This window comes from Carya illinoinensis, chromosome 13 (assembly GCF_018687715.1).
Source record: "Carya illinoinensis cultivar Pawnee chromosome 13, C.illinoinensisPawnee_v1, whole genome shotgun sequence".
Lineage (NCBI taxonomy): Eukaryota > Viridiplantae > Streptophyta > Magnoliopsida > Fagales > Juglandaceae > Carya > Carya illinoinensis.
In genome coordinates, this window is record NC_056764.1 from 3,786,986 (window position 1) to 3,802,866 (window position 15,881).

The window sequence follows — 15,881 nt, forward strand, 5'->3', positions numbered from 1 at the left end:
GTTGTCTTTTATTGGATCCAATAGGAATTTTATTTGTATGCAGCACATGATTGACAATGCGGAAAGAGCCATGGCCTAATCGACGATGCTAATCAGAAATAGAAACACGAACACCATTGAAAGCAGAAGAAATAGTTCGTTGGAGAGGTTGGGAAAAGCAGTACGACCTATCCTTGCTATGACCTTTATGCAAGATGTTTCTTGAGTAGTCCTTGATCAGAAAAAAAGAATTGTGAAACTCAAAATAGACATTATTATCTTGAGTAAATTTTTAAAAGAAGAGTAGATTTTTAGTGATTTATGGAACAACAAGGATTTGATCTAGTATAAAAGATTTTGAAGGTGTGGGAAAGGAGGCAGTGCTAGTATGAGTTAAACCTGATCCATCACCAACTTGGATTTGATTAGTACCAACATACTCGTCCGTTAGGAGATTGAGATTATGCAGATTATTTGTCAGGTGGTGAGTAGCTCCAGTGTTAGCATGCCACTATTGATTAGATGCTTGCTGATTTTGGCCAGTAGAGAGACTTGCTTGTGCAGCTTGGCGTGGTGGTGGGGGAAGAAAATGAGGATCATATCATTTGTAGCATCTGGAGGCAATATGGCATGGTTTTTCACAAAGTTGACACTAGAGGTTAGAAGTAGATTGAGGTCGAAAAGGAGAATTACCTCGGCCTGAGCCGCAGTTGCGCCCCCTGCCACGAAAAGTTTGGGAGCCATGTCCATGAAAGCTGTTGAATGATGGAGATTTAGGGGCAACATGGGTGGAAGCATTTACGGAAGGAGCTAGTTGAGAGTGCTGCTGAATGCAAGCCCCACAAGTGAGCAGCATTGAATAGAAATCTTCCAACGGCATAGTGGTATCATGAGCAGACACCGTGGTGACAAGAGAGTTATATTCAAATCCAAGGCTAGCAAGAATATATGTAATAATGTCATCACATGTTAAGGGATGACTAGTGAGAGCAAGATCATCAGCCAATCGCTTAATCTGTAAAAAATATTCACTAGCTGTCTGTGTGGTTTTACGTGCATTAGAAAGTTGTGAGTGCACATGAATAGACTGAGCTCATGAGTGAGAAGCAAAGGCAGAGGTGAGGGCAGTCCAAACTGCATGTGACGAAGTGCAATGTGCTACTTGCACAAGAACCTCATAAGTGAGGGAAGCGTTGATGCAACTTAGAATTAAATTATCTTGAATTTCCTAGGTGTCAAACACAGGATTTGGAGGGCAGGTGCCATCAACAGCACATAATTCTTGTGGTCGCAGTGGGAGGGTGCCATCCACATAGCTGAAAATTTTTTGGCCTTTTAAGTAAGGAAGCATAGTAGCTTTCTAGGTGAGGTAATTATGACGACTAAGTTTGGTGATATTAAGAAAGGAGGTGGGATTGAAGAGAGTAAGAGTAGAACTAGACATGGTGAAAGGAGCAGAGGAAACAATGACGTTGGCTGGTTAGGCTGATACCATATAGGAACTTTGAGAAAACAGAGTTTGAATATTCGAAATTGTATATTCAAAGTGTTCAAATGTGATCAATATATAAGACACGAGTATAACTAATTACATATGATGTGGAAGTATTTAAATTTAAACAAGATAAGAGTCCCAAAGATCATGAGGTTGCTTCTTTCACTCTGCACGGCAGTTGAGGATTTTGTTTTGCTGAAGACTTGGGTGTTCCAGGTGCTTCAGATTTGCTTGTTATAGTTTCATCAAGTGTGCTTGTTTCAATTACGTTTGATGCTCCAATAATGCTTTAATGCGACTTGTCAAAACATCTATTTTGAAGCTGTAATTTATAGAAAAATACTTGTTGGAAGACATATTTTGATGAGTAAAAGGTGCATTTTTTCCTTTTTCTCTCCGTGGAGAGAGAGAGAGAGAGAGAGAGAGAGAGAGAGAGAGAGAGAGAGAGAGAGAGAGAGAGAGAGAGAGAGAGATTCTTCATTTGAAAATCAAGGCATTTCTTTACTCTATGCTTCTCTACGTTTGGAAGGAACCTATAGACAATTTTTGTAGATTACTGAAAAGGGGGAAGATGGGTATCCTCTAGTTAGCGTTCTAGAAGAGCTTTTCTTGCATTTGTGAGTGAAAACTTGCTCTTTCATGAGGGAAGTACTTCCAAGGAGCTAATTAAAGATTATTTTCATATAAGATTTGGTGGGTTAATATGATGCTTTAATGCGACTTGTCAAAACATCTATTTTGAAGCTGTAATTGTGGGAAAATACTTGTTGGAAGACATATTTTGATGAGTAAAATGTGCCTTTTTTTCCTTTTTCTATCCGTAGAGAGAGAAGAGAGAGGGAGAGAGAAGAGAGAGAAATTCCTCATTTGAAAATCACGGCATTTCTTTACTTTATGCTTCTTTGTGTTTGCAAGGAATCTACAGACAATTTTTATAAATCTTAATTATACGAATTTTAAGCAATAAACTATGTCTCTCACTAGGTCTCCTTCGATGTGGAAAGAGTTGTCGGCTTAGGTGGATTAACTACCTTCATCTTAACATTAAACGCGGTCCGTTTACTTATGAGGAAGGCAAATAAAATGGGTGACGGAGATAGAGATGGGTGACGGAGTTGGATGACGGCAGAGAAGAGGTAATCCAGCACACAGAATGTCAAACGTGAGGTTTGGGGTGTACGAATATTGTTATGTATAACAATAATTCAGTGTGATGCATCTCATTTTGCTTAATATAGAATATGTTATGTGTCAAAATTTGATTGGTATCTGTTAATCCCTCAATACCAGCTCGATCGCCCCAAATCGGAACTGTATGCATGTATACACAATATAGCCGTCGTGGGCTACAACTTTGGTGCACTACTAGGAGTAGGATTGCTTCATAGAAAAGAAAAGTTCAGCACCAAAAAGGTTCTAACCAATATCGTCTTTCTAAAAGCAGGATTCAATATCGACAAACTACGAAAGCACCCACCATTACATGACTAGGATTACCATTTCTTTTTACAAAGTTTCGACTAATCTTGGGATACACAAGTCATTGGGATGGAACAAGTATATGAGTGCAGAGTTTCAATACGTCTGGTTTATACCCCTCTATCCAAAACAACACGTATATCACTATATCAGACTCCATCCTTTCTTTGATAAACCTCAATGCGTAAATGGTATAACATAATTACAATACAAAATAGTCATACAATACTCATGAATTGGTAGAAGCGAGGCAGAGCACAGATTCCCTGCAAAAACTGGTGCGTGCGTACGTGGTAGTAGGAGAGCATGAGAAGATGGGCTGTAGAACATGCGTTGTATTCACGATGCCGTGGTAATTAGCTTTTGTTTTTATTCCTTTTCCTTTCTCTGTCGTGTTTCCTGTCTTTTGCTTTTTTCTCCCTTTTAAAAAGTAAGGAGATTAATGGTTGATTAAAAAGAATTATATTTTCGGTAGTGCGCAACTATAGATTATTCTTTTTGAAAACAATAAATAAATATGAAATTTATATTTAAAAATTAATTTTTTTAATAGTTAATCTTATTCTTTTTTTCAAAAAAGTGTACAGGTGCCATATTTAAAAAAAAAAAATGAATTAATATGAGACTTACTTAAAAAATTAATTTTTTAATTATAGATATTGCTATTTTTTAAAAGAATATGTAACGATTATATAACACATGATTATATCTAACATTATTCATAAATAAAATACATAACGATAATCAGATGTACCATTGTTTTATAGAAAAATAAATAAATTAAGTAAGAAATGATAAAATATATGTTATTGATAATATAGGAAAACATAATCTTAAATATTTTAATAGAATTTTCCATACAATACAATTATGGTTTCCACAGTTAATTTCTATTATTTCTTGTGATATCATTGACTTATAGTATTTTTTTAAGGTGTTAATTAGAAACATATGCTCTAACAATTCATTGACACCAATAACATCGAACTTTCCAACCATATTCAAAAGTATTCATTGTGTAAAATTTATGATCCCAAATTTTCACTCCAACTAAAATCACTAAAATTTATGAAAAATCAAAATCATAATTTTTGTTGTTGGCATAGCTATGGAATATGAGTGATTTTATTTTCAAGTCAGTGTAAAAAACACATTATCAATATTTTTTTAAGGAAAATTCTTATCATTTATTCATCAAGAAACTTACATCTACGAGCAAAAATGTACATTTTGACATCATAAATTAAAAAAATGCATTTGAAACTATACCAATATTCTGTTCCATTTCCTTATAAACTAAATCCTAATAGGTGTATAGTATGCAATGTATGTCCTCCACGGCACATGAATAGAATTTTTTATGAAATATATATTTGATAAGAAAAATACTTTAATTATAAAATAATTTTATAAAAATAAACTCATAAATTAATATATTAAATTTATTTTATAATAAAAATAATTTTATAATCTAATTAAAATATTTAAAATTCGTCATTTACCTCTTTAATTCAATTTTGGAGAATTTTCACGTTATTTGTGGTTGGTCCCGCTGGTCCTCACCCTAGATCCTGGCCTGACAGTTTGCGTAAATACAATCAGATGGTGATGAGCGGTTCGGATGTAAATGCAAATTTGCGGCAGAGGATCGCATGCTACACGCACCAACCCAGACTTCCCGCACCACTCTAGAAGTAGCCGATGAAACAAGGAAACCAGTACCGGGGATAAAGTAGAAGAAAACCTCCCCAACTTCTTTCTCATACCTGCCTTCGGACCCCATATTTCTTCGTCAGATTGTTTGGTAGAACACCCTTAGATGTATGAGAGTGTTTCTGGATTCTCTAATCCATGAATTTTGAGAAACCGAAGCAACAAGGAAAAAATATTGGTTGAAAAATTTCCATGGAATTTTACCAACATCAAAAGGTTTGAAATCTCTCTGATCCTTAACTCTAGCAGCTGCATGGAAATCAAAGCCCTTTTCTGGGTCTTCTTTCTTTGATCTCTAGTTGTAATCTTTGTGCGTATTTATAGGGCTAGGGTCTCAGATTCCATCCTACCGTGCTTGAAACATTTTGGCTGTGTGTCTTTGGATTTGGGCTTTCCAAGTCCTTCATCTTTTGATCTTAAGATTTGGTAAAATTACTCAATCTAAAAATCGAATTTTTAAATTCTAAAGGATTTAACAGTGTATCGATTAGTGTTACTAAGGATGCAATCTCGAAAGCATGAAGATTATTCTACAATTGCCCCGGATTCAAAGTTCCGTGCTCAACACCGGTCGAGAATGGGTGCTGACCCTTGCAATGGTACTCTTCGTGATCGGTCTCCGCTCACCCGGCAGAATTTGAGTCCTCATGAGTTAGATGGGTCGAGACGGGTTGGGGGTGCTAGTCGAAGGAGTGGTTCTGCTGAAAGGGGGGATTATGCTTGGCATTTGGGCGGGGTTAGTGGAGGTAGAAGAGATAGGATGCGATCAAGGTCACCCCCTTTCGAGCAAGTGAAAAGAAGGGCTCAGTTTGATGAGGGCGGTATTGGCATGCGTAGGGATTATGCGCTGCCTATAGAGTTGCAGCGGAGATATGAGTTGGCCGATCGTACTGATGATAAGGTTGGTGATGATAGCTTGACTCCAGCAAATATTTATGGATATCAGCATTATAGTTCTAGAACGGGTAAAGAGAAGGACTTTGATGAAAGTAGATTGTCAGAAGCTGGTGGGCGTAGAATATTGGGTCAGAAATCAATGGCAATGGAAGATGGCATGCCTCGGGGGTCATATCGGTTGCCTCAAGATCGAGGTCCCACATCAAATTATGGAGAAACTGGTGGGCACCTATCATCCTCATCACAAAGAATAGATATACGCCAGATTGAGCATGAAAGGCTTCTGTATCGGGACCCTCTAGCTGTGGATAAGTTAACAATCATGGAATCATCCAAAGATGGAGAGAAACCCATGTTTCAATCAAGGGATGTGCCATATCTCGTTGGGTCTGCATCCCACTCCAAAGATTCTGCAAGAACCTTTCCTCTGAAGGATTTGTCAATCTCCTCTTCAAGGTTGTTGAGGGGTGAGTTTTTGGGTTCTTATGAGGATGACATCCACTTGCCTCCCCCTGATGAATTTTCAAGGGGTGGCAGAAATCTTAAAGATCCTATAGGCCGTAACATGTATGGGCGAAGTCCACTTATAGAGTCCCCTGGACACCATGAAGCTGGACAGAGGAATCTGACATATTGCCAAAGAGGTGCATATAGTCCCACCAGGGTTAAGTGTGAAGATCATTCATACCCTAAACTACGTGCAACTGCAAACGATGACCGTGAACATCCTCCTGATGACTTATACAGAGCGATTCCACCACGTGCTCCACTAGACTATGACCTTGCACAAATCAATTACGATCATAGAGATTTCTCAAGTCCTAGTAACATGCACCCTATCGTAAATAGGGCCCATGATAACAGTGATGATTCTTACGGAAATCCTCACAAAGGAATTATATTGGACCATCCCACTATACCAAAGCATGCAGGTTTAGACTACCTTGATATGAATAGAACATCAAATACATCAACGCAAGGTGGAGAGTATTTGGGTTCTGGATGTAATGACGTTGACTTTGGAAGGAGAGTGTCAGAACACCACGAAAGTGCACATTTGAGTGCATCACAAGATCATCATTTAATACATTTGAGATCAGATTATGCTTTTGGAAAAGACGCAGGTCCAAAGTTTCTAAAGGAAAGGCTGCAGAGTCCTCCTATTTCTAAATATGATTCAGATATGCACAGACATTCTGTAAGAATGCAGAGAATGGAGGAGGAGCTTGGCTTTTGTGAACCATTAGATAGGGTGTTTAAAAGAAAGTACAGTGCTGATGAAGAATTAGGCGGGCATGATTCTAGAAGATTCATGTCAAAATGGAATGCGACGGGAGAGCGTCAGGATTTATATGATAGAGGTGAAGAGTGGATTGATGATGATACAAGTGGTTTGTATTCATCCAATGTTGTGGGATTTGACCGTAATGAATACAGAAAATCCAAGAGGATTTATGATAGGCTAGAACGTCATCAAGATTTTACATCTGATGAATGGTTATCATCTCAAGATTTTTTGGCACATACGCAAAGGCATTCAGTTAGATTGTATAAAAATGGCGGTCAGTTTACAAGGTGTCATCCAAGAAATGGTTCTTTCAGCTCAAATAACTCTCACAATCTTGATAGAAGAAGTGGTTTTCACAAACATCCCAAAGTTTGGAAAAGTAATGATGATTATTATGAGGATGTGCAGGAAGACTATGGTAACCCTTCAGAAGATTGGGCGAGTCCCTCAGAATCTGAGCCAGCTGAGGACTCTGAGAAATTCAAGCAACTGGTACATGAAGCCTTCCTAAAGTTCTCTAAAAAATTGAATGTGAACCCAGCTGTCCGAAGACGATACAAGGAGCAAGGGAAAGGTGGTAGTTTGTTCTGCATTGCATGCGGCAGAAGGTTTGTTTACTTTCTGTTTATATTCTTTCTAAACGTGGAAAGCCTGTTTTCGTATTTTGATTCAGGAATTTTCTGGTACTTTAGCCTATGCAATCAAGTGACCATGGACTAATCTTCTAGATTTTTTGGTTTGAAGTTTGCTTGGAAATTTAACTAGGGTCCATGCTATTTTAAGACCAAGATTATGTTTATCATTTAGATTTATGCATTAGTGTTTGGAGATGGATGATATAGTGGTACCAATTCCATGTGCTATGATCTTCTGGTGAACTGATAGAAGTTACTTTAAAGTGCTCATTCAGGTGCTTTCCATCTTCTATCCTTGCTGTTCCATCTAGCAAAGGGCTATTAATTGGGAATATATCTATGTTTTGTTTCGAAATGTCCAAATATATTTCCAATCCATTAAGCTCATCTACTTTTCTTTGGCTTTTCAATTGTTTAATCGGGAAAAGTACTTTGTTGAAGTCCTTTATGAAAAACTTTGATTTATATGATCAATGTTCCAGATTATTTTTTTAGCCAATGAATGGATGAGTTTATCCCTTTTTTTGGTTTGCATTTGTGGGTTGGGGTGCAGCGGATCTGAAATTATATTTCACTGAATCACTGGGGTCGGGTTCACTCACCAGACTTGGATGAAGAACCGACAGGATTTGATGAGCCTAATTAACTGGCTCAAATCATCATGGCCTGTTTCTGAGCTCTGTGTATTGCATGATTGGAGATTGTTAAGTAATAAATTGAACATTCAGATCCAATGGTATGCCCGAGCAGGCAGAGAATGAATGTCAGTGGCAAAAAGGTCAAACTCTGTGAATCGGTAGATATGTTTTTTTTTTTATAGGTAAAAAGTTTATTGATCCACGTAAATAGGCAAAGCCCGAGTACACATGAAGTATACATAAAAGAGCCTAATTATCAACCTATGTGCTACTGATAGTAGCGTACAAAACATTAAGACTCGTTCAATTCCATACGATAGAAGAAGCCCAAAGCAACTAAGTATGAAAGAAAAAGTCCCTAAAGTTGTCCGGAGAGCGTTCCCTATCCTCAAAACATTGGCCATTTCTTTCAGTCCATGTGCACCATATTAAACATAAGGGTACCATCTTCCATACAAAAGCAATCTGGCTATTGCCCCGAATCCCTTGCCAACAAGACAATAGATCTATCTCCCTTTTAGGCATGACCCATGCAATACCAAACCTCAAGAAGATCGCATCCCACAATACCTAAACTACTTCGCAATGAAGAAGAAGGTGATCCATTGATTCGCTGTTGCGTTAACACATGTAGCACCAACCCATTATGTAGAGTCCACGCTTTCTTAACTTGTCAATTGTTAAGATTTACCGTGGGAGACCACCCAACCAAAGAAAGCAACTTTGAGGGGAATATTGCTCCTCCAAATGCTGTTCCAAGGGAAGTCATTGAAGGAGTAGGTCGACAAAGCTTTGTGATAAGAACGAACTGAAAATTTCTTGTTCCTTGTGCCGTTCCAGAGTAATCTTTCCTCCCTTCCTTCCCTTAGCTTCAGCGCATATAACACATGGAAAAAATCAGTAATGTGTCCCATCTCTCAATCCTGTACAGCTCCAGTGAATCTCACTAACCAAGTAATGGAATCAGTATTATTGCACATATTATCAGCCACTGAAGACCCTTGATCCAACGCAATCCTATAAAGAGAGGGGAAAGCGTTTTTCAAAGCCGTGTCCCCGCACCAAAGATCATGCCAAAACTTGATCTGTGTGCCCCTTCCCACCTCAAACCTACAATTGCCGAGAAAGTCATCCCAGCCCTTCCGGATAAGTTTCCAAACTCCCACGCCATAAGCCCCTCTGATATGTTGATAAGGCAATGACCAAGAAGAATTGTTTAATTTGGATAATCTTTCAAGTTTTAATCTGTCTGACCCTTACTGGCAATGCTCTCGGTCTAGGATTCTGTTTTGCATTTAAGAGAGACAACTGCATACATGAGAAGAAGTTTAATGATTGTTTCTGTGTTGGCGATTATTATGCCACCTGGAAAATGATTTGATTTTTAGATTGAGACTGAGGTGGTACATCTCTATTTTAATGTGGGAGTACAGACTAAAGAAGGCAGCAGGCAGTAACGAGCTGAAAATAAATTCTCCAAATGTCTGATGTTCTCGTCTGTTTATGGGATATGAGACCTGGAGTTAATGTGACGCCCCCAAATTCCGTTTGGGATCGGACGGACATTTGAAGCGTCGAGACATGCAACACAAGGTTACCTGCCCCCTTTCATGACATATAAGATGCAATGTTCCTAACATGCATTTAACATTATGCAATATTCGCAGCGGATAATTTTTTTCTTTAGCAATACTGTGCACCAAATTGAAAATATTCCAAATATTTAAAACATACTTCATACATAAAGACCCATTGAGTAGATCACAACACTAGTCCAAAATGGTTATGATCCAAAAAATACTAAAGATGCAACTCCATTGTACAAGTAGTAATTTACGTTAACTACTATATTAACATTGACGTCACACCGTCGCTTAGTCAACTGTGTCTAGTTGATCAGCTCCTGATTCTCCTTCAGGTCCTGTAACAAGATCTACCATTCGGGGGGAATGGTAGTTGGGACTACCAAAGTGAGATTTGATTACAAATCTCAGTAAGTTAACAAAAAACTTCCACACAAGCTAATGATGCATGCATGATAGTAAAAGCATAAATGTATAATCAAATTCATAAGTAATTAAAGCATAACTTATTGTACAACATAGCATAATTGACATAACTTAAATTGAAACATGAACTGATCTTGACTTGACATGAACTTGATCTGAAACTTGACTTAACATGAAAAATACATACTTCACAGTTGTTGTGGCCCCATGTATTCTACGTGTAAATACATACTCCACAGTTGTTGTGGCCCCATGTATTCTACACAAACTTGACTTAACATGAAAAATACATATTCCACAGTTGTTGTGGCCCCATGTATTCTACGGAAACTTATTCTTTAACTGCTTAAATACATACTCCACAGTTGTTGTGGCTCCATGTATTCTACGTGTCACAATTGCTGTGTCTCACGTAGTGTATGCGTCATAATTGCTGTGACCCCATACATAAGTAATCAAGATGAAACGTGACTGGAATACGAAATGACTGAAGCCCTGACCTAACATAACGTGACTTGAATATAACTTGAAATACATGACCAACTTGAGATAGAAATATTTCATAACATTGCATAACATATAATAGACAACATATTTAACATGACATACTTACAACAGTGAATATTACATGACTTGACATACATGTAATAGATGGCATACTTAGCATGACGTACTTGTAAGGTACAGTAATACATGACAGAATATATTATGTAACAGATAAAAATTGACGACAGAATAAATTCTGTATAATAGACAATTACGTGATAACTTGGCATGACATGACATATATGATAACACACATACATACATTGTAGTTCCTTTACTTAGCACACATACACAGTAGACTGCTAGTAAGTTAAAAATTAACTTACCTCGATCTCCGCGTTTCTTATAAAACTTCAAGTGCAATCACGAGGAACTGTAATTAGTGATTCTAAAAGTTAGAACTAAATCACTAATAATTTGAAATATGGAAAAATACTAACTTAAATAGTAAAATTTTCATTTTACTCTCTACATTTGGGAAAATGACCGTTTTACCCATAACTTAAGGATTTTGCATACTAACTCCAAAAGTTTCCAAAATTTACATTCCTCATGTAAATTTTGTCCTAAACTTAAATATCAACTCAGAAAAATTTAAAACAAAACACAACTATGAAGAACACACTATGGCCGAAACATCCATAGGCCATTTCCCTTGATTTTTGTTGCAATTCTTTCCAATTTTAAAACTCATGCTTAAACCAAAATTTTGCAACAAACATCTTCCAATTCTAAGTTCAAAACCATACTTAAAACATCCATTTAGAAAAAGCTAATAATTAACATCAAACTTTTTTGTAAAAAGATCCAAGCACTTAAATCACAAGTTTTGACTTTAAATCAAAACATCTCCAAGAATTTTAAAAAATCAAATCTTACTTCTAACATATTCATAATATTATCCTAACATCAACCATGCTTTAAATCATCAAACTAAAGTCACCAAAATCACAAAATAACATTTGGAGTTTTTGGTTTTACACTTAGTCCAAAAACAGAAACTTTTTCCTCAACTAGTTTTGATAAATCTCTTGATCTATGACTTATAAATATATGATCTTCAAACCAAACCATCACATGGTTTAAAAAGATGTCCTAAAACATATATAAGCTTCTAATTCAAGATCAAATGGTTAGAAATTAACCAAAACATAAATTTAGCCAAGAATATCCACACTTTGGCTTATTTGAATATCTATTTGCATAAAATTTCATATATTTGAAACTAACATCAAATATCTTCAAAATAATAATATAACATGTATATAAGATACTTAAGATTCTCCAATAAAATTACTAAAGTCATTAGAATAGGTTTAGACCACTAAAGAATTAAACTTTCTCAAAACATAAACTGTTTTTCTTCTTCCAATTTCTAAGTTTCTAAATCTAAGAAAATATTTTATCAAAACCTTTAATCATGCAAAAATCCTCAACCAATAATCACATATACATGTTAACAATACTCCATAAAAATTTCGGACCAATATCTATCCATTAGCTTGGTCAAAAACTCCAAACTATAACATATTCTCCAGTTTATCTCCCAGAATGACCTTTTTATAGTTTACACAATATTTAACTGACCAAATGATCTTCAAATGGGGCAAATAAGATATCCATGTAAACTAGACTAAAAAATGAACAACTTATATGAAGGAGACTTTATGATAAAACACTTACAAAAGCTTCGAAATGGGTGTGCAAAAGACCTCCTAAAAGCTGTCCGAGAGAGTGTGTTTGATATTCTTTCAATGGAAAGTGTAAATGAAGATAATTTCGTGGGGAGAGGTGGCTAGAGATACTTATGGATGAGATATGGAAGAGATGAGATTGGAGTTGAGAGTTGAGTGTAGTTTTCTCCTACCCAAAATATCTATAAAAGATTATCTCATAATATTCTATCCAATAGTATCTACAAAAAATCAACTTAAGATATTATCTAATAATATCTATAAAAATCAACTCAAAATATTTTTACCCAATAATATTCATGAAAATTACCTCAAGATATTTCTTTTTATCCAATAATATCTACAGTTTTGAACAGACGTTTTGTCCGAAAATATGAAAAAATGTTATTGTGCCATAAGATTTTAAATAACCCTCCGAGTCTAATGGCACAAACCATAATACATTTTGACACTTCTAACTATCTCCAATAATCAAAAACACACTTCTGATACCATAGTAAATAATAATACTAACTATGTAGTTAGACAAAAACCTATACGATTAATGGATTCGTGAAAACTTAAGGGGTTTTCACGAGGTTTCTAAAGTTAATAGAAATTTCACAATTGAATTTCTAGCGGGCTGTTACAGTTAATGAGAGACCTCATTTCACGATTGATTATGCACAGCTTGGCAATGGTTGTGGTGGATTTGGTTGATCCAAATATGGAAAGAATGGTTCTTGGAGTGCCAATTTACATTGCTGCCATTTATTTAAGAGTCATGCTACGTATAGTCCCCTTTGGGCCTTGCGTGCGCATGAAGAGGGTGTTTAGGTCATTTCCCTAAGATTTGGTTCAAATATCAAAAATAGCCGACTTCATCTTCCCCCTCCTTATGGGCGATTCACAGATAATCTCTGCAATTCGGTTTCTGCCCAGACAGCCTGTGCTCTCTGCCATTCGGGTTCCCTGTGTATTTCCGTCCACCAGCATCAACCTGCTCAGCTCCTCCACAACTGCCAGTCTATGCAGCTTCTCCTCCACCACCACTGTTGGCTTGTGCAGCTCCCTGTGCAAAGCTTTGCAGCAACCAAGTTCCACCCAGCCCACATCACCAAAATCTCCCTCTGCCAGTCGAGTTCCTCCGCAGCACTCCACCATCACTGTCGGCCTTTGCAGTTCCCTGTGCAAAGCTGTGTTGTTGTTTTAGTCAGCCTGTGCAACCCGCACCATCAAAATACATTTTGTTAATCTCACTCTTGGTGTTCACCTTTCTATTTATGAGCCCAATAAAAGCATTTGTAAATTCCATTATTGTCCCAGTTTGCAAAGTTCTTTTGCGATAAGGTGAAGTTGACGTTGTCAGGCATTGGAGAGTGTGGAAGAAGCTCTTATAAGACTAGAAAAGTGCTCCAAGAGTTGCATGTATCAAGTGCCGGTTCTGGATTTGGTTATCTAAAAGCGGCTTGTTCTGACCTTGAGAAAATAACGAAGCTAAAAAAAAGAGGCTGAATTTTTTTAGGCATCCTTAAGAGCGAAAGCAGCTTCTCTTCAGCAGGTTTTCTTCTGGTTATCTGATATTTGTTCAAGAATGACTGAGACCAGTGACTGCCACTTGACTTTCTCACTGTCTTGAAGATTTGTTTGAGAAGGGAATTAATGGCAGTGAAGATGACCATGAGAAAGAACAAAGAGCGAGAAAATTGTGGGAGTGTTTACCTTGTTGGATATAGTCTGCAAACCCAAGAGAAAAAGGCGATTAAGGCTAAGGAAGGGGACGATGGTCTCATTCAATACGCACCGTTTCTGTACATGAGAATTTCTAACTTAAATCAAACGAACTGTTTGATCTCTATATTTCCACGTTAGGCATGCACGAGCAGTCTCTAACAGGGGACTGCATAAAGAATTATTCTTTATTTAATTCTTTTAAGGAGAATCGGTAGTTAACATCATTGTTTATCTAAGCTTCAAGATGTGCCTATCTGGTAATTCATCTGCAAGCATGTTGAAGATTTTGTATGAAATATTTTCTCTTTCCTCCATGTTTTCATTAAGTTGGGAATCTATAAAACACAAACTTGGAGTTTCATTGGATGGTAATTGAATTTATTTTTCTTTCTTGATAAAGCACTCTGTTGGCATCTGTTTTTTTACATTTCTGTTCTGTTACAGCTTGTCAAAGGAGTTCATGGATACTCAACGCTTGGTAAGACATGCCTTTATGTCTCACAAGGTTGGCCTGAGAGCACAACACCTGGGTCTTCACAAAGCAATATGTGTTTTGTTGGGGTGGAATACTGTTGCCCCTCATGATACGATAACATGGGTTCCTCAGGTCTTGCCCAACGCAGAAGCTTTGGCTCAGAAGGAGGATTTGATACTCTGGCCTCCTGTCATTATCATCCACAACATATCTATGTCAGACAATAATCCAGGAAAGTGGAAGGTCATTACCATGGACGAGATTGAGGCTTTACTAAGAAGTGAGTGATTTTGTGTGATCAATGATGTAAAAATACAATTGGTTGAAGATACATTTGAGTGGGCATAAAGCTATATGAGTTGAGTGTATATTTTGTCAAGTTTTAACTGTCAACAAATAAATCAAATCAAATTTGAAGTTAACATAAGAGGAAAGTTTGTGTTTATATTTGCTTATATTTGTAGTATCCACTATTCAAATTGGCTGCAATAATATATTTTATGCAGGAACATTAGGACACAAAATCTGTTAAATACAAGGCCAGTAACCATATGTTCTGTTAATGTACTTGATCTCAATGGTTCTCCTTTGTTGCAGGGAAAGGTTTTGTAAGGGGAAGAATCAAGGTTTGCCTGGGACGGCCTTCGGATCAAAGTGTAATGGTTGTAAAGTTCTTGGGCACTTTCACTGGGATGGGAGATGCAGAGAGGCTTCACAAGTACTATGCTGAAAATAAGCGCGGTAGAATCGATTTCGGGCAACTTGCATTGAACAATGGCAAAAGCAGCAACAGCTGGGATGCAGGAATGCAAGGAGACAAGGCGGAGGAACATGTTCTGTATGGATACATGGGTATTGCAGAAGACTTGGATAAAGTGGATATTTACACAAGGAAGACGAATTTGATAAAGAGTAAGAAGGAGATTCAGGACCTAGCAAATGCTCCTCTTAGACCTGAAGAGAGGTAAGATAATGTCCACGTACTACAACTCTTATGTAGATGGTGCTATAGTTTTTTGTTCCCAAAACTCTTGTAGGGAAAATTCCAGGTTTTCTTTTCAAGGTTCTCTCAATGTAGTTTTATACCTCCTGTTTTCTCTACAAAAGAATATGTCATGAAAAGTTGTTTCTGTTATATAAACTATGTTTTGCTTTTAATGATTTGGTTCCCCTCCTCGAAATTTTATAAACTCTGCTCCGAGTGAAGACGAGAGAAGTAACTCTACTCATAAAGAATAACCCTTGAGTGGGGTCTACAATATTTATTGTTTCCTGCATGATGTTTAGATAAGGTCATGATATCTCATGTAGTTTCCAAAA

At 36.9% G+C, this 15,881-nt stretch overlaps 1 protein-coding gene across 1 annotated transcript; it reads left to right on the forward strand.

Annotated features, from left to right (window-relative positions):
* Nucleotides 1-4,574: 4,574 nt before the first annotated feature.
* Nucleotides 4,575-15,719, forward strand: LOC122291415. The gene is made up of 3 exons (XM_043099122.1): nt 4,575-7,459; nt 14,531-14,841; nt 15,159-15,719. Exons 1-3 carry the CDS (start codon nt 5,169-5,171, stop codon nt 15,527-15,529), a joined length of 2,973 nt encoding a protein of 990 aa, XP_042955056.1. The 5' UTR covers nt 4,575-5,168; the 3' UTR covers nt 15,530-15,719.
* Nucleotides 15,720-15,881: the final 162 nt, after the last annotated feature.

Excerpts from the sequence above, each read along its gene's own strand:
- LOC122291415 (XM_043099122.1), top strand. The coding sequence starts at position 5,169 with ATGCAATCTCGAAAGCATGAAGATTATTCTACAATTGCCCCGGATTCA. Across the intron at positions 7,460-14,530 it reads TGCATTGCATGCGGCAGAAG|CTTGTCAAAGGAGTTCATGG; the intron begins GTTTGTTTACTT and ends GTTCTGTTACAG. Across the intron at positions 14,842-15,158 it reads GATTGAGGCTTTACTAAGAA|GGAAAGGTTTTGTAAGGGGA; the intron begins GTGAGTGATTTT and ends CCTTTGTTGCAG.